The sequence below is a fragment of the Gekko japonicus genome, unplaced genomic scaffold (assembly GCF_001447785.1).
Source record: "Gekko japonicus isolate JY-2015 unplaced genomic scaffold, Gekko_japonicus_V1.1 scaffold52, whole genome shotgun sequence".
NCBI lineage: Eukaryota > Metazoa > Chordata > Lepidosauria > Squamata > Gekkonidae > Gekko > Gekko japonicus.
In genome coordinates, this window is record NW_015168653.1 from 1795421 (window position 1) to 1818405 (window position 22985).

Consider the following 22985-nt stretch of genomic DNA (forward strand, 5'->3'; position numbering starts at 1 on the left):
AGTGTATATAGTTGGCCCTTGCCGGGCCGTGTGTATTCTCTTGTTGTGAAGTACAATAAACGCGTCTAGTTAGCATGTCGTAGTCCGAGTCTTCATGTGCGAACCAGTACTTTACATTTGTCATGAACAAAAAGCTATGGTGTTCCCTCATCAGCCATATAATTATTGCATATCAGGGTCCCATCTGAGCTGAGTCCTACTGTATGGTTTTCTAAATGTATTGTTAATCTAGTCCTAGTCCTACATTCCAATAGTCTGGTTATTTACAGGAGAGCCACTTTTGAGAGGGAAATAAATGGTGGTGGACGAGGCATCCTGTGTTTCCCCCCAGAGTGGCTTTCCACAAATCTTTCTTTCATAGCCACTAGCTACTGTCTTAATTCAAGGATCTTGTGGTGATGGGGTAGGTTAGTTGTTACAGATTCCTGTCATACTATATATATGGAAAATCTTGTTATTCCACATAGAATGTTTTTAATCTATATAATTTTTGAATGTCTTTACCAATATTTCTTGTTCCTCTCTTATAGAAACGTCTTATCACTGAGATCAAGATGGTCTTGAGAGTGCTGTTCCTGTACATTCCTCTTCCAATGTTCTGGGCGCTCTTTGATCAGCAGGTAATTTAGGGAAACTGTCCGCCATTACTGATGGTTGTGCTTGTCCTGTTGGGGATATACTGTTAGATACACATTTTGTTTATGCTGCCATGGGAGGGGGATGTTCTTTCAGTGTCTGTGTAAATTGCTTTCGCATTCCTGTCTCTTGCTTGATGCGGTAACGCTTATCTCTAAAGAAGTGCAGAAGGCGAGGTGTGTTGTCTCCCAACCGTGGGAGCAGAGCAATTCCCAGCTTCGCATAGTAGTAACGCTTACCAGCTCTAGCCCACACGCGGGAGGGTGCCTAATTGGCCAGCGCAGTGGGGGTGGTGCATACGAATGCCCTATATCTCATTAGGTTCAATAGGCAACGGTTATTCTTAACAGTTACTGTGTTAATGCATCTATGGCTCTTCAATAAAAGTATAACCTTTCTATGAAGTGTGTACTCCGTTGTTGGCTGTGGGTTCTGACAGTCTGTGGCTTTCAGAAAAGATACCTATTTTAGGGTTTTAATCATTTAGAGATTTCTTGTATATTTTGTCTTTAAGGGATCCAGATGGACACTGCAAGCCACAACAATGGATGGAGATTTTGTAAGTTATTTCTGCAACTCATGAGTCACAATCCAGCTTTGGTCACACTTCCAAAAATGAGGTCCTTACTACTTGTGCATGTCACTGTGAGCGCAAACCGTCTCTACAGTTCCTAGTGCAGCAAATTATATCCTTCTAGAAACTTGTTCATGTGGCCAAATATGCGTAGATGGATTTTGACAGTGATGTTTAAAGCTTACATTTTTGAGCATCTGTAATATTTTGAAAGTAAGACACATGTGGCCTCTCCCTTTTCTAGGGCGCTGTTCAGATTCAGCCGGACCAGATGCAGGTATGGTAAACTTCTACATTAATGCTATTTTAAGACATGCGTGTTTATTGTTTGAAAGTTCCTAACTTCCTCATTATTTTTTCCTACAGACTGTTAACCCAATCCTCATTGTTATAATGGTTCCAGTTGTAGATGTGTTGATTTATCCTCTCATTGATAAATGTCGCATTAATTTCACGTAAGTGACTTTATGTTTGGAATCAGCTTTTAAGTCATGCTAGTTTTTCTTTCTTTTTGAGGTGCGTAGGAGTGACAATAAACACTGTGGGGAAGGAGGCTCCATATAAATATAATTTTGATTTGTTTTACATTAACTAATATATAAACCCCTCAAAAGAGAAAAACAGAAAAGGAGAATTGGTTTGTATGAAAGAAACAGAGAATGTGTATCTGTCTTTTGATGAGTGGATAGTGGTTTAACCAAGCAGTGATTAGCCCAAAGTAGCGACACTGTAATGAAACTCAGAAATTTTGACTTCCTCAGTTTGAATGAGCCGTTCGCGGGGAGGGCGGGGGAGAATGCAAATAAATAAATAAATAATATCTGGAAGTACATAATAATAATAATAATAATAATAATAATATACTTTATTGTCATTGTACACAGTACAACAAAACTAAAGGTGCAAAGGAGCGGTAGCCTGATTTCTTGAATGATTGAATGCCATTGTAGGAACACAGAGACCCAGTTGCCTTTAATGTTGGGATGAGTCTTGCACATATTGGGAATGAATTAATACCACTGTTCTGATGCTGAAGTAAATGGGATTCTGCTGTTCATGCCAGAACTTTGTAAATCTTTGGCTCAAGCAAAGACGACTATTCAGATGAACTGAAAAATGCAGCCCCAGTTCTGTGGGTCCAGAAAGAAGGTTCCTGTTCTATGTGGCACATATTTAAGGGTGATTTTGTGATAGTGGTATCTGCTGCCCCTTTTTAAGCTATAGCTGACTATGCAAACAAGATGGATGCCTTAAGTGTTTAATCTACCAGTAGGCATTACAGATACATTTAGCTACAAGTCAGTGACCTCTTACAGGCCGAGCAGTTTTTCAGCAAAACAACAATTACAACTAAGACACTTGAACAATATTTGAGTCCAGTGGCACCTTCAAGACTGACAAGTTTAATTCTGGGTATAAGCTTTTGTGTGCATGCACACGAAACCTTGTACCCAGAATTAATCTTGCTGGTCTTAAAAGGTGCCACTGGACTCAAAACTTTGTTCTGTTGTTTTAGACCAACATGGCTACCCACCTGAAACGGAGACACTTGTAAAGCTCATTAACTATGACGTGTCATAAAGCCAAGGGTGATCTTTTTTTTGAGACCTTGAAGCAACAGCAGGTGTAATAACAGCTGGCAGTTCAGGTAAAGCATATTTTTAAATATCCTACTTGTTCGTTCTTCCTGTACCAGGCCTCTGAGGAAGATGACAGTTGGCATGTTTCTGGCTGCTTTGGCGTTCGTTGTTGCTGCTCTGGTGCAAGTGCAGATAGATGTAAGTAAGACTTCAGGTGCCCTGACCTGGATGGCCCAGGCTAGCCCAGTCTCATCAGATCTCAGAAACTAAGCAGGGTCACCCTTGGTTGGTACTTGGATGGGAGACCGCCAAGGACGCTCAGGATTGGTACGCAAAGGCAAGAAGCTGCAAATCATCTCTGGCATCTCTTGTCCTGAAAACCCTATAAGGGTCATCGTAAGTTGGCTTGTGACTTAATGGCACTTTCCACCACCAAAGCTTCACCCGAGGGGTTTTTTCTTGTGTTTGGATGTGATATGGGTTTGGGATTGAAATTCTACTTTAAGTTCCTTTAAAAAAAAATCGATCTAGTTAAGAGACATTGAGGTAATGTCCGTGTTTTGAAGCTGAATAAGTATATGCATTTTACAAACATGAATGTCAAATCCTGCAACTGAAACAGATCATGGAACTAGTTTTGAGTGATACTTCTGTCTCTCCATAATAGACTTGTTTCTGAACTTGAATGATATGGAATAGAAAAGGGAAAACAAGAAATGTGCAGGAAGTGGGGGCTCATTGTGGATCAATAGGAGAAGTAGTTGGAGTAAAGAAAAACAACTTCCATTGCTTGATAGGGGAAGGACATAGCCCATAGGTTCTGTGTGCAATCCCAAACATCTCTGCTAAAAGTCGGGTTGCCATTTCCCTGGTGGGGCCAGGGGTCCCCCTGATTTTGGGGGCCTCAATTTGTTGCAACCCAGCTGGCCAGAAGCTGGCACTGGCACGATGACATCACCCAGGAGTGACATCATCACTTTTCTGACATTGGGGGTGACGCTCTACGTTTTGGGCAAAACTCTATGGTTTTGAGGCCAAAAAAACCCATAGAGTTTTGCACAAAACCTAGAGCGTTGCCCCCAACATCAGAAACACGATGATGTCACTTCTGGGTGATGCCATCATGGTGCTCATGCTTTGCATGCGCATCAGAACTCAAGGAAGGAACAGGAGTCCCCCCCGCTGGCAACCAGGTAAGACCTTGCAACCCTAGCTAAAAGAGTCTTAGGTAGCCAGTAGGCATAATGCTTAGCCAATTCAGAATAACTACTACCCTGTTATTTTTATGGGGATACATAAGCAAGTAAGGGAGGTAGGGAAGATCAGGCAATGTAATGCACATAATTAAAATCATGGCTATTTTTGGGCAGGAACGCACAGGAACGGAGTTCCGGCTGGCTTCCAAGTTGGCTACGCCCAGCAGGAACTCATTAGCATAATAGGCCACACACAACAGCAGAAACTCATTCGGATTGGCTACATTAGGGGTGTGTGGCCTAACATGCAAAGGAGTTCCTGCTACAAAAAAAGGCCCTGGGTTTTGACAACAAACAAGGTAAACAGAATAACAAGCAAAAGGTGGGTGTGGCTGGATGACCACACTTCTGGTAACATGGGTGTGCGTCCTAATGTGCCAATGAGCTGTGCTGTCAGGGGTGTGGCCTAATAGGTAAATGAGTTTCTGCTGTTGGGTGTGGCCTATTATGCTAATGAGTTCCTGCTGGGCTTTTTCTACAAAAAAAAGCCCTGATTAAAATAATGTATATTTCTCTTCCTTTGGTTACAGGGCATAAGTATACTATGCAGTATGCTAAAATGCATTGATGTTAACTTTCCTACATCTGAAAAAACCCTCACATCATGTCATTGCCTTGCTTGAGGGTGTTATGAATAATACAGTTTTTTTAAAGACAGTCTTTGGTAGAGTTTTAAAAATGCTTAGCCGTACTTTGAACAAACAGGTTCTCCATTTGATTTTCAGCCTTTATGCATATTTGGCCTCTTCTAGTTTGGAAAAGGCTGATATTTTTTATTATTATCTTTTTTGCTGTCAAGTTGCGGCTGACTTATGGCAACCCCTAAGGGTTTTCAAGGCAATAGGCATTCAGAGATAGTTTGCCATGGCCTGCCTCTGCATAACAATGGTTTTGATATCTATCCAGAGGTTTTTCCACATTGGTTTGAAAGGCCTTCTGATTCCAGTGACTAATTGTAGCGATGGTACAGAAAACACTGAATCAAGCATCATGCTACTGCACATGAAAATGCAATATCATACAGGAGTAGTTAGGATTTAAAGGTAGTTGTACTGGATTGGCTTTAGAGAAGAAAAAGCAAATGTGATAACAATATGGGTGGTAGATGTTTAGAATAAAGGAAGCAGTGTGGAGATTCCCTTGCTCCGGACTGTAAGTAAGGCAGTGGTGGATTTCTATGACCATCTCTGTATAACATAGACAGGTTACTGTCTACGTTTGGTGTATCCAGTTTGGTGTAGTGGTTAAGAGTGCGGACTCTAATCTGGGAGAACCAGGTTTGATTCCCCACTCCTCCACGTGCAACTGCTGGTGTGACCTTGGGTCAGTCACAGTTTTCTCAGAGCTGTTCTGGAAAGAGCAGTTCTTGAAAGAGCTCTCTCAGCCCCACCTACCTCACAGGGTGTCTGTTGTGGGGAGAGGAAGGGAAGGAGATTGTAAACCACTCTGAGACTCCGAGTGAAGGCGGGGTATAAATCCAATCTCTTCTTGTTATTATTATTTCTCTTTTCAGGAGAATGTTGCTAGATCATGTTTGACATTGACACAGCACCTCTTCGTTTCCCTCTCCTACAGAAAACTCTCCCAACATTTCCTGCACCAGGCGAGTCCCAAATAAGAGTAATAAACTTGGGGAACAGCAATGCAACAATTCATTATAATGATGGAAGATCTGCTGATGTGAATTCTTTGGGATCAGTAAGTTAAGATTTGTAATTTGGACTGTAACTTCAAAACTATACATTTTTTTAAAGTGAAGTACACTTTTTTTCTTTTTCTGTTAATTAGATACCAGTAGGCCTGTATTCGTACCATTTGTATGTAGAGTTTAGTGGTCTTGAACAATGCCACAATTTATTCATAGGTTTTCAATTATTTTAATGTATGGTTTTCTTTTGTGATCAGAGTAAAAAAGGGGGGGGATTAAATGGAAATAATAGAACAGATAAATTGAATTTATTTCTGCTTCTATGCGAGGAAGATCTCTCATCATAGCAACTAGCCTAAAACAATTATCCTTTTTCTTTGTAATTCAGACATTTCCAGACTGCTGCCAAATGTGTCTTAATCTCATTTTTCTTTCTAAGCTTCCGATTTGACCCAATTTCTAGATCCTTAACCCATCCATGTTTCTGTTTGAAGTTGCTCCAAACTGTTGTACTTAAACTGTCACAATGAAAAATTATACAGAATAGCCCAAGCAAAGCATAATTTCTCATGTCTTCGGTTGGCGGCTTCTGTAGTGCTTCCCAAAATAGTGTTTTGAACTCCCCTCATATTCTGTTGATGCCCACTGTCATTCTACGTCTTTTTCAGATGGATTACAGGGAAAATCCTTGCTTTGTATATGTTAAGGAATTAACTGGGAAAGATTTCAGTGTCATTGGAGAAATTATTGGGAAACAAAACGTTTCTTGCAGCCTTCTGAAATTTTTGAGGGAGATACTGTTAGAAACAAGCAGAGATGAACCAAATCATCCAGTTATTTTCATGGCAACAATTCTGGAAGATCAAAGGTCTTTTTGTGCCAACCTCCAAATAGCATAGTTTATTTAATTAGCAGAATTCAAAAGGACTCTAGATAAATCTGTAGATACATGAAAGGACTGTTAGTGTTTAATTGTACATTCTTTTTATTTATAGACGGACTACCTCACTTTTAACACTGAGCACTTAAAGGACATCAACGTAACATATGGCACTAAAACTATAAGCAAGTCATTTGCATTCGTGGGAGAAGAACGTCACACCCTTGAAATAACAGATGTGGTTGAGATCCAGGCTGAACTGGTAAATAATTTCAATGGCTCGTAAGAAGCCAGCCTCTAGCTTCACCATTCTGTTTTGATATGCTCTCTTTGCTTATTATTGACTTACGCATATATAAATGATGTACGTATGTATATATTCATTCTGTGCAGGAATTATTACAGGTGCTACAATGTACACGTGATAGTTTTCCAACTGACAGTGTGATAGAAATCGAAATAGTCTGAATCTTCTGTCTAACCAACTTTTGACCGTAGTTAAGGCAAGCGAAGATAATAATCTGGTGAATAGCTGGTTTCAGATATTGGTCACCAGTGCACATTGTTAGCCTTTATTGTGGCTAACATGGGTACTGATAAACAGCAGTCTTGTGATATCTGAAAAACCGACATTGTTTCTTTAAATTCTAGGGTTATAATTTATTTTAAGAATTTTATTTAACTGTAGTATGCGTATTATTGTATTTTATACTGTTTTTATTGTTATAATCTGGCATTTATGCCTCTGTTAGCCGCCCTGAGCCTTCGGGGAGGGCGGGATACAAATCCAAATAAATAAATAAGTAGGGTAAGCTTTTGTGAACTTATGTCTACATCATCAGATGCAAATAGGGGATCTCTCACAAGGCAGATTTACGTATCTGTGGTTATGAAGAGAGAAAAAATTAAGCTGCCACAATACTCTTGTTCTTTTCTTCAACGTACTAAACCTGGCTTACTCCTCTGGAACTGATAGTGTTGTAACACTTAATTGTGGTTAAGGCACAGGTATGTGTGAGTGGGCGAGAGTTCTCTCTCCCTCTCACTGCCTGCATTCCAAAAGGAAGTCCATAGCCCACATCCAACTGCATAAATATTAATTACTTTGGAACACCGTGGGTGCCCATGTTCCTAAGGCCATAATTAGAACACTGTATACATGCTTTCAGTGAACACTTGAAGCTGCCTTGTACCTATCAGGGCTGGCTTGCCTAGTCTGGCCGGCAGGTAAAGTCTTTCCTATCATCCACCACCTGATCCTTTTAACTGGAGACGCCAGGGATTGAACCCGAGGCCTTATGCGTGCAAAGCGTATTCTCTACCATTAAGCTACAGCACCTACCCAGATCTCCCCTTTGTGTACTCTCCCATTATGTTTTGAATCTGTACATTTCAAATAAGAACTTTTCACTAAATATACATTGAACAGTTTTTGTGCAATGCATTCCTATTCATTAGGCATGCTAATAAAAAATAAATATCATACCACTTTCACAGCATACCAGTGTTCAGCTATCATATATGATATAAAAGATTCTAGATCCTGACATGTGGTCCACTTAATTTCACTGTCTTTTCCCGCCAGCTTGTGGATGGTCTCACAGTAAAACCAGAGCAAGGAAACAATAAAATCAGGTAACTGTATTTTATATATATGTGAAGTACTATTAGGCTGCCAGTTTGGTGTAGTGGTTAGGAGCGCGGACTCAATCTGGGAGAACCGGGTTTGATTCCCCACTCCTCCATATGCAGCTGCTGGTGTGAGCTTGGGTCAGTCATAAGTTCTTTCAGAGCTGTTCTCTCAAGGGCAGTTCTCAGAGGGCTCTCTCAGTCCCACCTGTCTCGCAGGGTGTCTTTTGTGGGGAGGAGAAGGGAAAGGGATTGTAAACCACTCTGAGACTCCTTCAGATAGTGCGGTATAAATCCCATCTCTTCTTCTGCTGCTGCTTTTAAGATTGCCAGGTCCACCCTGGGAACTGGTGGGGAATGGGGGGGTTACTGGGAGAAGGAAGGAGGCCCAGTGGAAATGTAGTGATGTGTCTACATCACTTCCACCGTAACCCAGAAGTGACATCATCATGTCGGCAATGTCGGGGCGACGTTTTGGTATTTGGGCAAAAACTCTGGTAAATTTGGCTTCTACCATAGTGTTCTTGCCCAAATACCGGAGCGTCATCCTGAAGTCACCAATGTGATGTCACTTCTGGGTCATGTCAGAAGTGATGTAGACAAATTGCTGGACCTCCCTCTTTTTTGAGGTAAGCCCCCCCCCGGCCAGCTGATTGGCGGTGGGGCCTGGCAGCTGGAGGTCCCACCTCCAACTGGGAGGTCTGGCAACCAGTGTTCCCTCTAAGCTGAGTTTGTGTGAGCTAGCCCATTGTTTCTTAGCCTCCGGCTCACACATTTTTGTCTTAGCTCGGGAAGGATGGCTCCAGTGCAGGCTAATTTATGCAGCAGCCAAATCGCTGGCTCACAACTTTAATGCCGGTAGCTCGCAAAGCAGAATTTTTGCTCACAAGACTCTACGGCTTAGAGGGAACATTGCTGGCAACCCTAGCTGCTTTTCATCTTTAAAAAGTTTCCAAATACTTGCTTTTACTCAGTGGGAAACTGAGACTGTCACATTATACGGCAGCATGTGACTGAAAACAGTCCAGTGTTGCTGTTTTCCCCCCTAACATCTAGGGATCCTTAATGTGTGCTGTGACACCATCATACTGCAGGTTTCCCTGCCTCTTTTGCTTGTCTTTTGGGGACAGGGAAGCTGATCACAATGCTGTTCATATCTGTCTAGGGCCAGACCTTCTCCCGGACTTACCCAGGCAACAGCAACTGGCTATGACACTTTCCCAACCTTTGGGCTGCCAGCAGCTCCTATGCCCCCCTCCCCAATGGCAGGAGGGCCAGCAAGGCCAGCCCAGCCAATGCATAGCTCTAACACAGCACTGAGCATCCCTTTTAAGGAGCTGCCAAGAGCAGCTGCAGCTGGGCCAGCCCAGCTAGGCTATCAGGCAAATGGGGAGCAGGTGTGGGAGGTTAGGGCAGGCTGTTGGGCATAGGCACAACCAAGCCTGGCCCATATAAGTAGCCAAACAGCAGTCCAGGAAGGGATGCTTCAGGTCTTCTTCAGGCTTTGGAGGGAGACACTTGGGAAGGGAGGAGGAGGAATAAGGTGCAGTTAACCCCCTCCCCTCTCCACAGCTGAGACCTTTGCTGGCCTGCCATGCAGGTGGACAGGGACAGGGCCAAGCAACTGCAGATCCCCTGGATCCCACAGTGCAATATCAGGCATTTTGACAGAGAGAGGAGAGAGATACAGGGCTGAGATTTTGGTATCACCCTTTCATCTGCTGTAATGTTTCATTCCAGCTTAGTGTCTTCCCTCTTGTATATGTTGTGGAATTGTTTTAACAAAATAATGGAATGGCAGACTGCCAACCTAGCAGTTCGAAAGCAAGAAATTGCAAGTAGATAAATTGGTACCGCTTTGGTGGGAAGGTAACAGCGTTCCTTGGGCCTTGGCGTTTAGTCATGCCGGGCGCATGACCACGGAAACGTCTTCGGACAGCGCGGGCTCTTTGGCTTGGAAACGGAGATGAGCACCGCAACCCTAGAGTCGGATTTGACTGGCTTTTGAGCAAGGGAAACCTTTACCTTTACCTTAAACACAGAGAAAGTATGCTAAGCATGCTGTTTTGTGGCTGTACTATTTGTTTTGTTGTGATTTTATGGTGCACACACACACACACACACACACTGAATTTTTTAAAAAAATTCTCTCAGCAATATTAAATGTCAGTACAGAAATCTCAAGACAGCCATGTGAAATAGATATCTCAGTGCCAGTGTAACAGCAAAATCGACTATAAATTTTGACAAAAGAGAAAAGCAACTTTGTAGAATGACGGCTGTTGTACAGTGTATCAAAGAGTCCAAAGCCTATAAAAATCTTGGCAGTGCCACTACCATCTGGGCCTGCCACATGGCTGTATGTCAGTCTTCATATACAAGGAGCAAATTATTAATCTATGTTTATTCAGAGATGATGAGCCTGAGCAAACAGAGTGTAATTTGTGTAATATGAACATTCTAAAGAACCTAAAGGGCATTAAAAGATTTGAAAAATGCACAAATATCTAAAAATTGCAACGAGCATCCCAGCTTGCTACTCACAAATTTTGTACCTTGTCTTGTTTAAGTTTGTGGCTATTTCAGCCATGGATTCAGGCTCCAGACAGAACACAAGGAGAAGGAGAAAGATAGATTCATGATTTTTACAAACCCTCAAAGGAACTTGTCTCCCACTGGCAAAATACATTTGAGTTGTTGGGTTCCTTTTCTTAAATGAAAAGGCTTTTCACAGGATAAGAGAGAGTTAAGGACTAGCCAGTTGGATGTAAGTATCCGAACAGGTTCTGAAACTTGATGCATATGAAGGGTGCTATACACTGAGCCATACTCAGGGCCACTTCGGCTGTATGGACTACTCCAGCAAGAAGGAAAACACTCCACAAAAGCAATTCTAGGCCTTACTTATGGAGGGGGGGGCGGTAAGTTTTGAAAGGCAGTGGAGTTAATGACCTTCACAAAAGAAAATTTTGCAGTCTGTTATCAAATAAGTAATATACGTTTTGGCTTTAGAAATATTGAGCTGGTCTATTCAGTTAACCAAACCTTACAATCCAGCTATTAATGTCAGTCCCAGCAACATCAATGCTTAATCCAAAAGTCTTTCTATACTGAGCATCTGTGTGGACCCTTCATGAACCATAAATTTGTACAGACAGTATCTTTCTCTTGTAACAGCAGCAAAGATGTATGCAATGAGGTCCCTGCCGGGCATAAAAGTGGGGTATAAATCAAAACTGTTAATAAATAAGGGTTGAAATTTCATATAGACTTCAGTTAAACAGCAGGATTTAGAATGTAGACTACAAAAGTTGACAAACTGAAGTTGCCAGACAGCAGGCAGGTACTCTAGCAAACTTTCTGATGTGGAGTCCTTTTATAAATCCACGTATTCAGTACATATCAGGCTGAATAAAACTGGTACAACATTGAAATCTTAAATCTTCTTTTTTTAAAAGATTTATAAACAACTTGAATGCAACCATAAACGTCACTATGGATGGTACCAATTTTGGAGAAGTGGTGTATTTCTCTGCCACCAATTATTCATCTTTCCAAAGAGGATCGTAAGTATTTCATTTTGCCTTGGTGCCCACATTTCTGTCTGCTGACATTACTTGTGCTTAGTTTTGGAAGGAGTGGGTGTCACTTTAGTGGGTAATAATGAGTGCAGGAGACAGAATAGTGGGACTTGTGGTGATATCTCCTACTAGTTTACTATATGATAAGAGAATTATTTCTGTAGTATGTGGGTTTGGAAGTTACAGAACTGGGAGGAGTGAATATTATTGTAGGGTGAGGATGCTGTTAAGCATTTTGGTTTCTGAAGCTTTGTTTTCCATCCCACATCTAATGGTCATCCCACACTACCTCGCAATTGTGCGTTGGTTGGTTTCCTGCAAGAAACTAACATTGTATAAAGTAAGTCCTTTGGGTGGAGGCAGCTGAGGGGGGGGGGGAAAGACTCCCACCTGTTGGTAGCTATAAATGCCACTGGAGGAGAGGAGTCATAAGACAGCTACAGGAGATGTTTTGGCATGCCTTTCCTCATCTTCGAGGTGTAGGTTAATGAGTGGACTGTTGCAGTAGGCTAGTGCTCTCGTTGGGGTACCATCCGCCTCACTCACCAAAGAATGCCCAGGCTGAGCCAATGGAGATGATCTCAGCCTTGGTGGAAGCCCTTAGGTTTATAAGTCCTGGGAGGTTTCAGTGACCATGCAGAGTTTCCTTTGTCCGGCCATGCTTGGAAGCCTATAGCATAAATACGGTGGCTGGGTGGGGCCAAGAATTAAACCACAGCAGTGAAGGCAGGAGAGGGGTATTGAATCTCTTCCCTCTCGTATACCATTGTTCCAATCTGCAACTCTTGTCGGCCACACAGAGTTAAAGAGCTGGATATAAGAAGTGGTATACTGTAAGCTCAAGAAGCCCTACAGCTAGGTAGAAGTATGGTAGGGTTGTTCAGGATTGTACTGTGTGAAACCAGTTGAAAGTTGGTTTATATTACTTGGGTGTTTGGAAAGCAAGAAAATATCTGCTGTACTGATCTGCTGATAGTGGCTAATGCTTTGTATTCTAAAAGAACATTATTGAACCTACCTAAACTTTGCTGGCCAGTATTTTAAAAAGAACAGTTGCTTTGAGTTTGGCCAGAGGAAGTTTCAGTCTTGTAACCAGAATGTTTCTGTGTGTCTTCTGGATAGTATTTTAGGATCTTGGGCAGTGTTCCCTCTAAGCTAAGTTAGTGTGAGCTAGCTCATAGTTTTTTAGCCTCCAGCTCACACATTTTTGTCTTAGCTCAGGAAGGATGGCTCCAGAGCAAAGTAATTTATGGAGTAGCCAAATCGCTCGCTCACAACTTTAATGCCAGTAGCTCACAAAGCAGAATTCTTGCTCACAAGACTCCACAGCTTAGAGGGAGCATTGATCTTGGGTATTGAACCTGATGATGCTTTTGGCCTAGTGTTGTTTGTGTATGAGCATGTGTATGTCTTTCCTCACAAGGGAATTGAGTCAGTGAACTTGACTCAGTTTCTATCATTTTTGGAAGTGGGACAATGTTGACTTTCATCACTAGTAACTTTGAAGTTTTATAATGTGCATATTGCACATCTTAAACTATATTTTCCTTCTTAAGATCAGGAAGCAGTCCAGTTGACTTCAAATACATAGGCAACATTAGCTTGTGGATAATGTCTATAATATTAACAGGCAATAGTAAGGCTTTCAATAACAGCTACAGGAATTAAAAAAAAACACCAATATGAATTAAAGTAGTTACTTAATTTTATTTCTTTCAGAAAACAGATTATAATTATCACTAACAATCAGAGTTGTGAAGAAAACTCTTTGCAATTTGGGTATGGTAGTGCTTATACCATTATAGTAGAAGAGGTAAGTTGTATTAAAAGATGGATTGATGCAGAATTGTATTGCATGTGTTTTTAAAATTAAAGCAACCTGTGAAGTTGATAGGGGTTTTAAACTAAAAAACTTGCATTATTATACATGGATTATATATAATTGATCTCTTAGTTTTATTGCAGCTTTTACTTAAAACTTGCTGCACTGCTATACAAGTAGTGTGCCAAATCCTGTGCTGGTTAAGATTAAGTGATTGAAGCAAAGGGCATTTGTCTTGGAGGCAGATGTGCCTTAGGACTGAAATGCCCATTTAGTTGTTTATGCAAGTGGCAGTAAATGTAATTAGCACATGTTAGATTTAAAATGTCTGACTCGCCATTTTATAATGTAAAGGCTTTCAGTTTTGAGCTAAGATGCATCCAGATGATTTGCTAACATACAATGGCCCCGTTCACACGGAGCATTTGCCATGCTAAAGATACGGATGATAGGTGGATTTTCCAGGCGCGATCACACCGCAACATCTGGGAAGCGTAGTGCTCCCGTGGCTAACCCGTGGCTTCCCGCCGAAGATGCGGAGTAAAAAACTAGAACTTATGATGTACTGGTTTCCGGAAAATGCGGAGCAAGGGCGGGCATCTGATTGCGTTTCCGCTGGAATCCTGCGGCATCCAGCGCCCACCCGTGTCCCCTCGCAAACTGGATTTTTTTTTAAGTCCCCACAGGATGCGCACAAACGATCGTGCACATGCGCAAACTTCGGTGAGACAAACAAAAAAATCCCGTTTGCCACAGAAGCGGCACGATTGCCGGTGTGAACGCGCCGTGCTGCTTCTTTGCCGCGCTGCAGACTAGCCGTCTGATTGGCACATAATGCCTAACCACGGGACCTCGACAGGACGTCTAATCGGGCTGCCGCGTGTTACAGCCACGCTCCCCCCCCCCCGCATTTTCCGGCCCGTGTGACCGGGGCCTTAGAATTCAAACGTTTTTGTACATGGGAGCTGCCTGTGTAAAATTCTCTCTCAATCCAAATCCATGTGTACAGTCTGTCTGTATGGGTCTCCCTTAACTTGAGTAGAGGGGCATTGTATTTACAGAGCTATTTGATTCTTCGAACTTAATAGGGATTCCTTGGTGGCTTGGGAGTATGCTTGTGCACACTAGCTATTCTGTGTCCATCAGAGATCGTTGAAACTGGGTGTATTGGGGGTCATTTTGTTGCTGTTCTGCATAAAGAGAGCTTAAAATGTTGCTTTCCGCTAGAGCTTGTTAGATATCTTGATGGCTATGTGTGTGACACTCAGGAAAAAACCTATTCTGTTGCCTGTTTAAGCATGCATTAATATGGAATTTGGTTTTAATTTCAGTGTAACAGCAATGGATCGAGGATCAAATACGTTGAAGATATTCAACCCAACACTTTCAGCATGGCTTGGCAAATCCCGCAGTACTTCATTCTTACTTGTGCTGAAGTTGTCTTCTCAGTCACTGGATTATCATTTTCATATGCACAGGTAGGTGACTTTACTTCAGAGGTTCTAGTGGTATTATTGAGGCGTTGAAAACAGAAAGGCATTTCCATAGAAAGACTGTCCATAAGCTTTGGACCTGGGCTTTCTGACATGTGTAGTAGATGATTCCTAAACCATGTGAATTTTCATGATGGTAGTTGTTTCGCAGTTCAGTACAAATTTCTTGCCATATTGAAAAGGGGTATGAGATTCTGCAAGTGTTGTGTTAACTTGAGGTTTTATTTCAGAATTGTAGTCTGTTTAAAAATAAAGCTTAATTGTTCATAAATTCTGAGCTTATAGTTAAGAATTTCCCAACCATTAGAAAGCCAGTTATAGATCAGCTAATACATCTGTCTTGAAATATGATATCGATATGCAAAACAACGCAATTAAATATATTGTTTCCACAGGCACCCAACAATATGAAGTCTGTGTTGCAGGCTGGCTGGCTGTTGACAGTGGCTGTTGGCAACATAATTGTTCTTATTATAGCTGGAGCTACAACAATTAGCGAACAGGTAAACTAAAGTCAGTGTTAATATAGAAAGCTTAATAAAAAGAAGTCTGTGTTAGAACACAAGCCGTATAATTGACGGTATTGCTGAACGCTAAGGTATAGTTAAGGACTGGCACAGATGCCAATAGATATTGTTTACCTTGACTTCCAGAAAGCTTTTGATAAAGTTCCTCATCAAAGGCTCCTAAGTAAGCTAAAAAATCATGGGATAAAAGGACAAGTCTCACCATTGACAAGTCCTTTTATGGATCAAAAACTGGCTAATTAATAGAAAACGGAGAGTGAGTATAAATGGGCAATTTTCTCAGTGGAGGGACGTAAGCAGTGGGGTACTGCAGGGATCAGTATTTGGTCCACTGCTTTTTAACTTGTTCATTAATGCTTTGGAGTTGGGAGTAAGCAGTGAAGTGGCTAAATTTGCGGATGATACGAAGTTGTTCAGGGTGGTGAAAACCAGTGAGGATTGTGAGGCACTCCAAAGGGATCTGTCAAGGATGGGCGAGTGGGCGTCAACATGGCAAATGGGGTTCAGTGTGGCCAAGTGCAAGGTGATGCACATTAGAGCCAAAAATCCTAACTATAAATACACATTGATGGGGTCTGAACTGGCAGAGACTGATCAAGAGAGCCATCTTGGAGTCGTAGTAGATAACTCACTGAAAATGTCGAGACAGTGTGTGACTGCAATAAAGAAGGCCAATGCTATGCTGGGGATTATTAGGAAGGGTATTGAAAACAGATCAGCCAATATCATAATACCACCATATAAATCAATGATGAGACCTCATTTGGAATACTGTGTGCACTTCTGGTCACCACACCTTAAAAAGGATATTATAGCTTTGGAAAAAGTGCAGAAAGGGGCAATCGAATGATAAAAGGGTTGGAACACTTTCCCTATGAGGAAAGGTTAAGGCGCTTAGGGCTCTTTAGCTTGGAGAAACGACGACTGAGGGGGGACATGATTGAGGTTTATAAGATTATGCATGGGAAAGAGCAGGTAGAGAAAGAGGTACTTTTCTCCCTTTCTCACAATACAAGAACTCGTGGGCACTCCATGAAATTGCTGAGCGGTCGGGTTAGAACGGATAAAAGGAAGTACTTCTTCACCCAAAGAGTGATTAACACATGGAATTCACTGCCACAGGAAGTGGTGGCAGCTACAAGCATGGACGGCTTCAAAAGGGAATTAGATAAGCATATGGAGCAGAGGTCCATCAGTGGCTATTAGCCACAAGGTATAGATAGGGACTCTGGGGCAAGTGATGCTCTGTCATCTTGGTGCTTGGGGGGGGGGTCAACAGTGGGAGGGCTTCTAATGTCCTGGCCCCACTGGTGGACCTCCTGATGGCACTGGTATTTCTGGCCACTGTGTGATACAGAGTGTTAGACTGGATGGGCCTTTGGCCTGATCCAACATTGGTATGTCTTATGTTTTTATGTTCTTATGAGTATTATGTGACTTACTTATAGCAAACTTTTAGCTTTATTAGAAAGCTGAAGTTGTAAGGCAGTCATTATGACTGGCAAGAAACAAGCTGTGATGTTCCTAAGTTTTTTGGTCGGGGGGGGGGAGAGTCCTTACCTCTTTTCTTGCTTTTCGGTAAACTGGATTAGATTAGAATAAAATTAGAGTCCATTGACTTCATTTTGAGTCAGAAGAGTTTAACTCTGCTTAGGATTGCACTCCGAATCCGTCTTCCACTTGAAGATTCTTGACAAAACATTATTTATAAGAAATATGTGCAAAATTTGATGCATGGCAGAACCAGCTATAAGGTACAGCTGTGGGCAAATTTGGGCTTGTACTAGACAAAAAATATTCGGCAAATACATACATTTTTGCCCACTGAAATAAAGATGAATATTATTTATATAAGTTAACGTTTTACATTCCAGACCCCTAATTTTCCTTGGTGGGAGTTCAAGATTGCTGCCTTCGTTCTTATCAATAGGAACACTTTTTTTAAATGCTGGGTCAGTTTCTGTGAACACATTAGAGACCCAATGATCAGACATAAAATTTTTGAGTGCATGGTATGCCACTCTAAGTATTATAGTAAATTGCATCTAGACCAATGTACTGTATGATTGATCTTACATACATTATTTGGCCCATGGTGGGATTATCAGACAGTGGGTTGGATTCAGATGGCTTTCTTAAGCTCACTGACCTCTCACCATACTACAGCCCCCATGATTTTTGTCCCATGATTCCTAGAATAACCTTTTTGGGTGATCAAAAGAAACTTCTCCGCCTACTTTCACCAGCAGAACTGTGGGTTGGAACCAACCTAGCTGATCCATTATCATCCCAATTTTTGGAGGAAAATAACCAGAAAGCTCCTACTATTAACATTTGGCACTAATGCTTTGCCCAAAACCATATGGACATGTAGTGGTTACAGTGTCAAAATAGGATCCAGGATACCCAGGCTTGAATGTTCACTGTGCCATAGAAACTTGCATGGTGACCTCAGGCCAGGCACACACGTTCAGTCTGACATTGGTCTCACAACAACCCTGTGAGGAATGTGTAAGCTGCTTTGGGCCCCCATTGGAGATAAAGACGAAGTATAAATTAAGTGAATAAACAAATTACTATCTGACAATTTAACTGTAAGGAGGAAATTTTGACAACTTGCATTATATAACTTCAGTATAGTTTATGATAGTTAATATGGAACCCCGAGACTCTTGTAAAGCAGAGTTTTGTAGCTGCTTTTGTTAGATTTATCAGTGAAAAGCTCGAACAAGCGTGGAGAGTTTCTGTTAAACGTGTAAGAGATTAAAGAAGTCTAAAGGTCTTCATTGTACTAGAAAGAATTCTACTAAATTGCCCCAACTTCTGATCTAATGCTATCATACCCCTCCCACACCACACACAAGGTTTTTCCTCAGCCACACCCATGGACTATGTGAGTGCAAACTGGCACATGCAGAAAGTTGCCCATACAGTTTGGGTTCTCATGACAGCCCAACCCAGTGTAGCGATGCCTGGAATAAGTTTAAAAGTCATATGATTTGTATTTACTCTTTCAGCTAACCCAAATATTTTTTCCTTTAGTAATAAAGTAGCATACTGTGTTAAGAAAAACTCCTAAAATCATTTTTTCCCTGTTTTAATTCACAGTGGGCAGAATATATTCTGTTTGCAGGTTTGCTTCTTGCAGTGACCATTATTTTTGCCATCATGGCCTATTTTTACACCTATGTGGACCCAGCTGAGATTGAAGCTCAGCTTATAGAGGAAGAAAAACAGGAGAAGGAAAAGAAGGAACCTGTTTATGGAAATGGAACTGGACCAGTCGTACAGACTCAAATGTGAACCAGGTGAACTCAGGTGTGGACCATTTTGATACTAATGCTTCCTGAAGCTCAGCTGTCTTGTTCATACATACCCCTGACTATCCTAGATGTACAAAAATCTAAATTCAGGTCTGAACAAGAATGTAAACTGCCATCTGGTCAGCTGCATTCCCACGCCGAGATCCAGAAGCATTACACTCGTGTCACTGGGCATCACTAGACAGAGATGGATAAAAGGTACAGCCAAAAAGCACATACTCTTTGGAGGATTAAGAGCAGGAAATCTGCTCTTGGTGATGAAAATGAGAAAAGCCCATAACCACATTCTCAGCAGAATTTGTACTTCTTTAAAGAAAAAAGTATCGGAATCCAGCTGCACTTGGCTGTGTTGAAATGGCATGGAAAGTATTATTTTTATACAGTGCACCTTTTAATTTTATATTGTAGAAAGGCAAGTATTCCCAGATCAAGGTATCCCCCCCCATGCAATATGCAGGCCCAAGGGGGCTTTTTTATGCTGCCATACAAATAATGAATGCATAATAAATGTATTTCCCCCCCCTGAAAATATATATATCGGAACCTGCTGAATGTTAACACCCTGGTATAATACTACAGAAATCTTTCTCCAGCTTCTGCATAAGAGCTCTGCTCTCAGTTAGTTATTGTGGTGGAGAACAAAGAGGATTTGCATTGTGAAGCAAAGGCGAGTGAAATAAAACTTGAATTGTAACAGTTCTGTTTTGACTTTGTTTTTGGAAAGAGAGAACAAATCTGGCTTTTCATTTCATATCCACCAGGGTGAGGGTGGACCATTTTGATACTAATGCTTCCTGAAGCTGAGCTGTCTTGATCATATGTACCCCTGACTATCCTAGATACACAAAATCTAAAGCCAGGAGTTAGCAGTTTTACATGGCTCTGTGGTCCTATCAAAGTGTATATCAAGGTGGTTTGCCTATAGTTTCACATACAACAAAATGATTTTTTAATCTTCCAAGAGGATATTCCAAACTTCAGAGTGCTAGAAAAAAATTGTGATCAATTCCCTGTTAAGGGGTCTAAGGCCAGCAATGCCAATGAGAAAGAGCAGAGTGGGATGAAATATGTATTTTGATAAAGAAAAATGCTACAACCTTGTTCATATCTAAGTTGACAAAATACTCGCAAACATAATCCATTTGTAACAGTAGGACATACTAAAGCGACCCCTTCAGAGGAAGTCTGTCATAGGACTCCACGCCTTTCTATTAGAATCAGTTGTACATGTTTGAATTAAAATTATTTCGATTGTTGTCATGTCTTATTCCTATTCGTTTATGGTCTGGTATGGTACCTGCACATTCTACAGGGGCAAGAAGATAACGCTGTTACGATCTGTGGACTCACTCCCCAGAGAACTGTCTATAGTGTTTCTCTAATGAATAAAACCAACCACAGATATAATCCAATAAATCTTTACTCTGCTTCCTGTACATCTCAACTTTCCATCCTGCTTTCCTTTCAGATTATTCCTGTCAACCATGTACTTATCATTAGGGAAGTTATTTGAACCTTTGCTGGTAATTCCCAAGCACTTACCTATTGGGCCACTTCTCCCCACATTCTCTAGAACCCAGTGGTGGGGGGATTTCATTCAGAAATTTATCTCTCCTCCGTTATACTGTAATCTATTACATGAAAAGATTCCTCACATTAACTTAAGGTAAAAGGTAAAGGTTCCCTTGCTCGACAGCCAGTCGAATCCAACTCTACGGTTGCGGTGCTCATCTCCATTTCAAAGCCGAAGAGCCAGCGCTGTCCGAAGACGTTCCCGTGGTCATGTGGCCGGCATGACTAAACACTAAGGTGCACGGAACGCTGTTACCTTCCCACCGAAGTGGTACCTATTTATCTACTTGCAATTTCTTGCTTTCGAACTGCTAGGTTGGCAGGAGCTGGGGCTAGAGATGGGAGCTCACTCCATCATGCGGCACCCTGGGTCTCGAACTGCTGAACTACCGACCTTCCACAGCCTGCAGTTCAGCGTCTTAACCACTTGAGCCACTTATGCTCATTTCTTTATGAGGCTACATGTCTTCACAGTCCTTGGACAGTCCCCAAATGGTTGGTCACTATGTGCAGTCAGAATTTCATCACTAATCAAGCTCTAACATGAATCATGCTACTCTGAATTATTTTGGGAGCAGTAAGAAATCTACTAAGCCATTACTCTATTGTTTCCTGAGAAGGCTAGTCTACACAGCATAAATACTACAACCTGGTCACAACCTCCCACATGAAAGCAGTGGAGTAAGCTCCCCCCCCCATCTCTTTTGCAACCTTTTGGTCTTCATCAGCTAGTAACTGGGGAGAGGTTCCAGGCTATGGGTGTAATAGAGTTACTGGTTATTCCAAGAAAGGCATGCAATTATGACAAAGTGAAGATCTGCTAACAACTTTTTTTCCCTTGCAATGTATGCAAACCCAGGGATTGCTAGATGGGTCAGATCATTTTAATTATCCTATAATGAGAAACAGGACAGACAAGTGGGAACCCACAAGACACTTGTGGGGCAGCTATCCCATTTCCCCCACCTTTGCTTTCTCCCCTCCTACCTCTCTTATACTTTCTCCCTCCTGCCACCTCTTTTCTTATTCTCCTCTACGTCTGTCACTGTCTCTCTCATTCTGCCCCCCACCCCATCACTTTCCCAGCCTCCCACTTTCCTCCTCCCCTCACATCAGCGGCGGCAGCTCTCCAGGAATCACAATGGATCTACCAGTTACAGAGATCAGTTCCTTAGGACTGCCAGCTTCAGGTTGGGAACTTACTGGATAATTGAGGGTGGAGCCTTGGGACAGTGAGGTCTGAGGGAAGGAAGCAACCTAAGCAGGGCATAATGCCATAGACTCCACCCTCCAAAGCAGCCATTTTCTCCAGGGGTACTGATTTCTGACATCAGGAGAACAGATGTAATTCTGGGTGATACCCAGCCCTCATCTGGAGGTTTTGGATAGAACAAAACCATGTAAAACAATAGTCTTAAACCATATTCAAATAAATTTAAACATTTATATAGGAAATTTCACCGTGGGATACCAAAAATTTCTTGGAATATTCCATATCACACGGTGAAATTTCCTATATAAACTTTTGAATTTATTTGAATATTGTTTAAGACAATCGTTTTACACAGTTTTGTTCTGTTCAATACCTCCTTACTGTGTAATTCATCTGGAGATTGGCAGTGGTTGTTCCTGTGGAGGAAATAGCTGCTTTGGAGGGTAGTGTCTCTGGCATTATAGCTGTCTGATGCTCCTCCTCTCCACAAACCCTGCCCTCCCCAGGCTCCACCCCTCCAATTTCCAGGAATTTCCCCCCCTGGTGTTGGCAACCCTATCTCCTTTCCGTCTAACAGCCAACCTACCTTTATCTGCCCCCCCCCCCAGCATTCCTTTATGGAAACCAAGACTTCTCCTCCCCACTCCCAGGCAGCCTCTACCTATGAAAACTAGTCTTTCTTCACAGGAGAACAAAGCAGCTTACATGATTTTTTCCTCCTTTTATCTGCACAACAAACCTGTGAGGTGGGTTAGGCTGAAAGTAAGTGACTGGTCCAAAATCACCCAGTCAGCTTCCAAAAAGAGGGATCTGAATCTGAGTTTTGCAAATCCTACTCTGAAGCTCTAAACCAGGGGTGTCAAACATGCGGCCTAGGGGCCAGATCAGGCCCCCAGAGGGCTTCTATCAGGCCCGCAGTGGAACTGGCTGCCTTCTGCTTCTTCTTCCAGTTCTGCTGCTGCTGTGTCATCGTAGGTTTGCAGCTTACAGATACACACCTGAACAGCATACTCAAGATTGCAACAGCACAGACATTTTGATGCAATAATTCAGAGCAAGAGGGGTCAGTACGGCTGCCAAATGCCCCCGGGGGGCGGAATTCCCCCCGCTTTCGAGCCCCGATTTCCGCTCCCGCGGAATCGGGGCCCGGGGGAAACCCCACCCTTGCGTGCGCGTCACCCGGAAGTGACGTCACACGCTGGGGTCGGGGCCACGCCATTTGAGGGGAAAACTTTGTTTTCCCCTCAAATG

The 22985-nt window shown here is 42.1% G+C and overlaps 1 protein-coding gene across 1 annotated transcript in view; it reads left to right on the plus strand.

Moving 5' to 3' along the window:
• SLC15A1 (solute carrier family 15 (oligopeptide transporter), member 1) overlaps positions 1 to 20146 on the plus strand; it is a 48985-nt gene extending 28839 nt beyond the window's left edge. The window contains exons 11-23 of the mRNA XM_015415103.1: positions 531 to 620; positions 1151 to 1195; positions 1455 to 1487; positions 1577 to 1665; positions 2907 to 2988; positions 5622 to 5744; positions 6690 to 6836; positions 8160 to 8209; positions 11662 to 11769; positions 13504 to 13597; positions 14938 to 15084; positions 15495 to 15602; positions 18735 to 20146. Of these exons, the coding sequence (XP_015270589.1) occupies positions 531 to 620; positions 1151 to 1195; positions 1455 to 1487; positions 1577 to 1665; positions 2907 to 2988; positions 5622 to 5744; positions 6690 to 6836; positions 8160 to 8209; positions 11662 to 11769; positions 13504 to 13597; positions 14938 to 15084; positions 15495 to 15602; positions 18735 to 18929 (1311 nt within the window). The 3' untranslated portion in view covers positions 18930 to 20146. The remainder of the gene's footprint in view (positions 1 to 530; positions 621 to 1150; positions 1196 to 1454; positions 1488 to 1576; positions 1666 to 2906; positions 2989 to 5621; positions 5745 to 6689; positions 6837 to 8159; positions 8210 to 11661; positions 11770 to 13503; positions 13598 to 14937; positions 15085 to 15494; positions 15603 to 18734) is intronic.
• The last annotated feature ends 2839 nt before the right edge of the window (positions 20147 to 22985 follow it).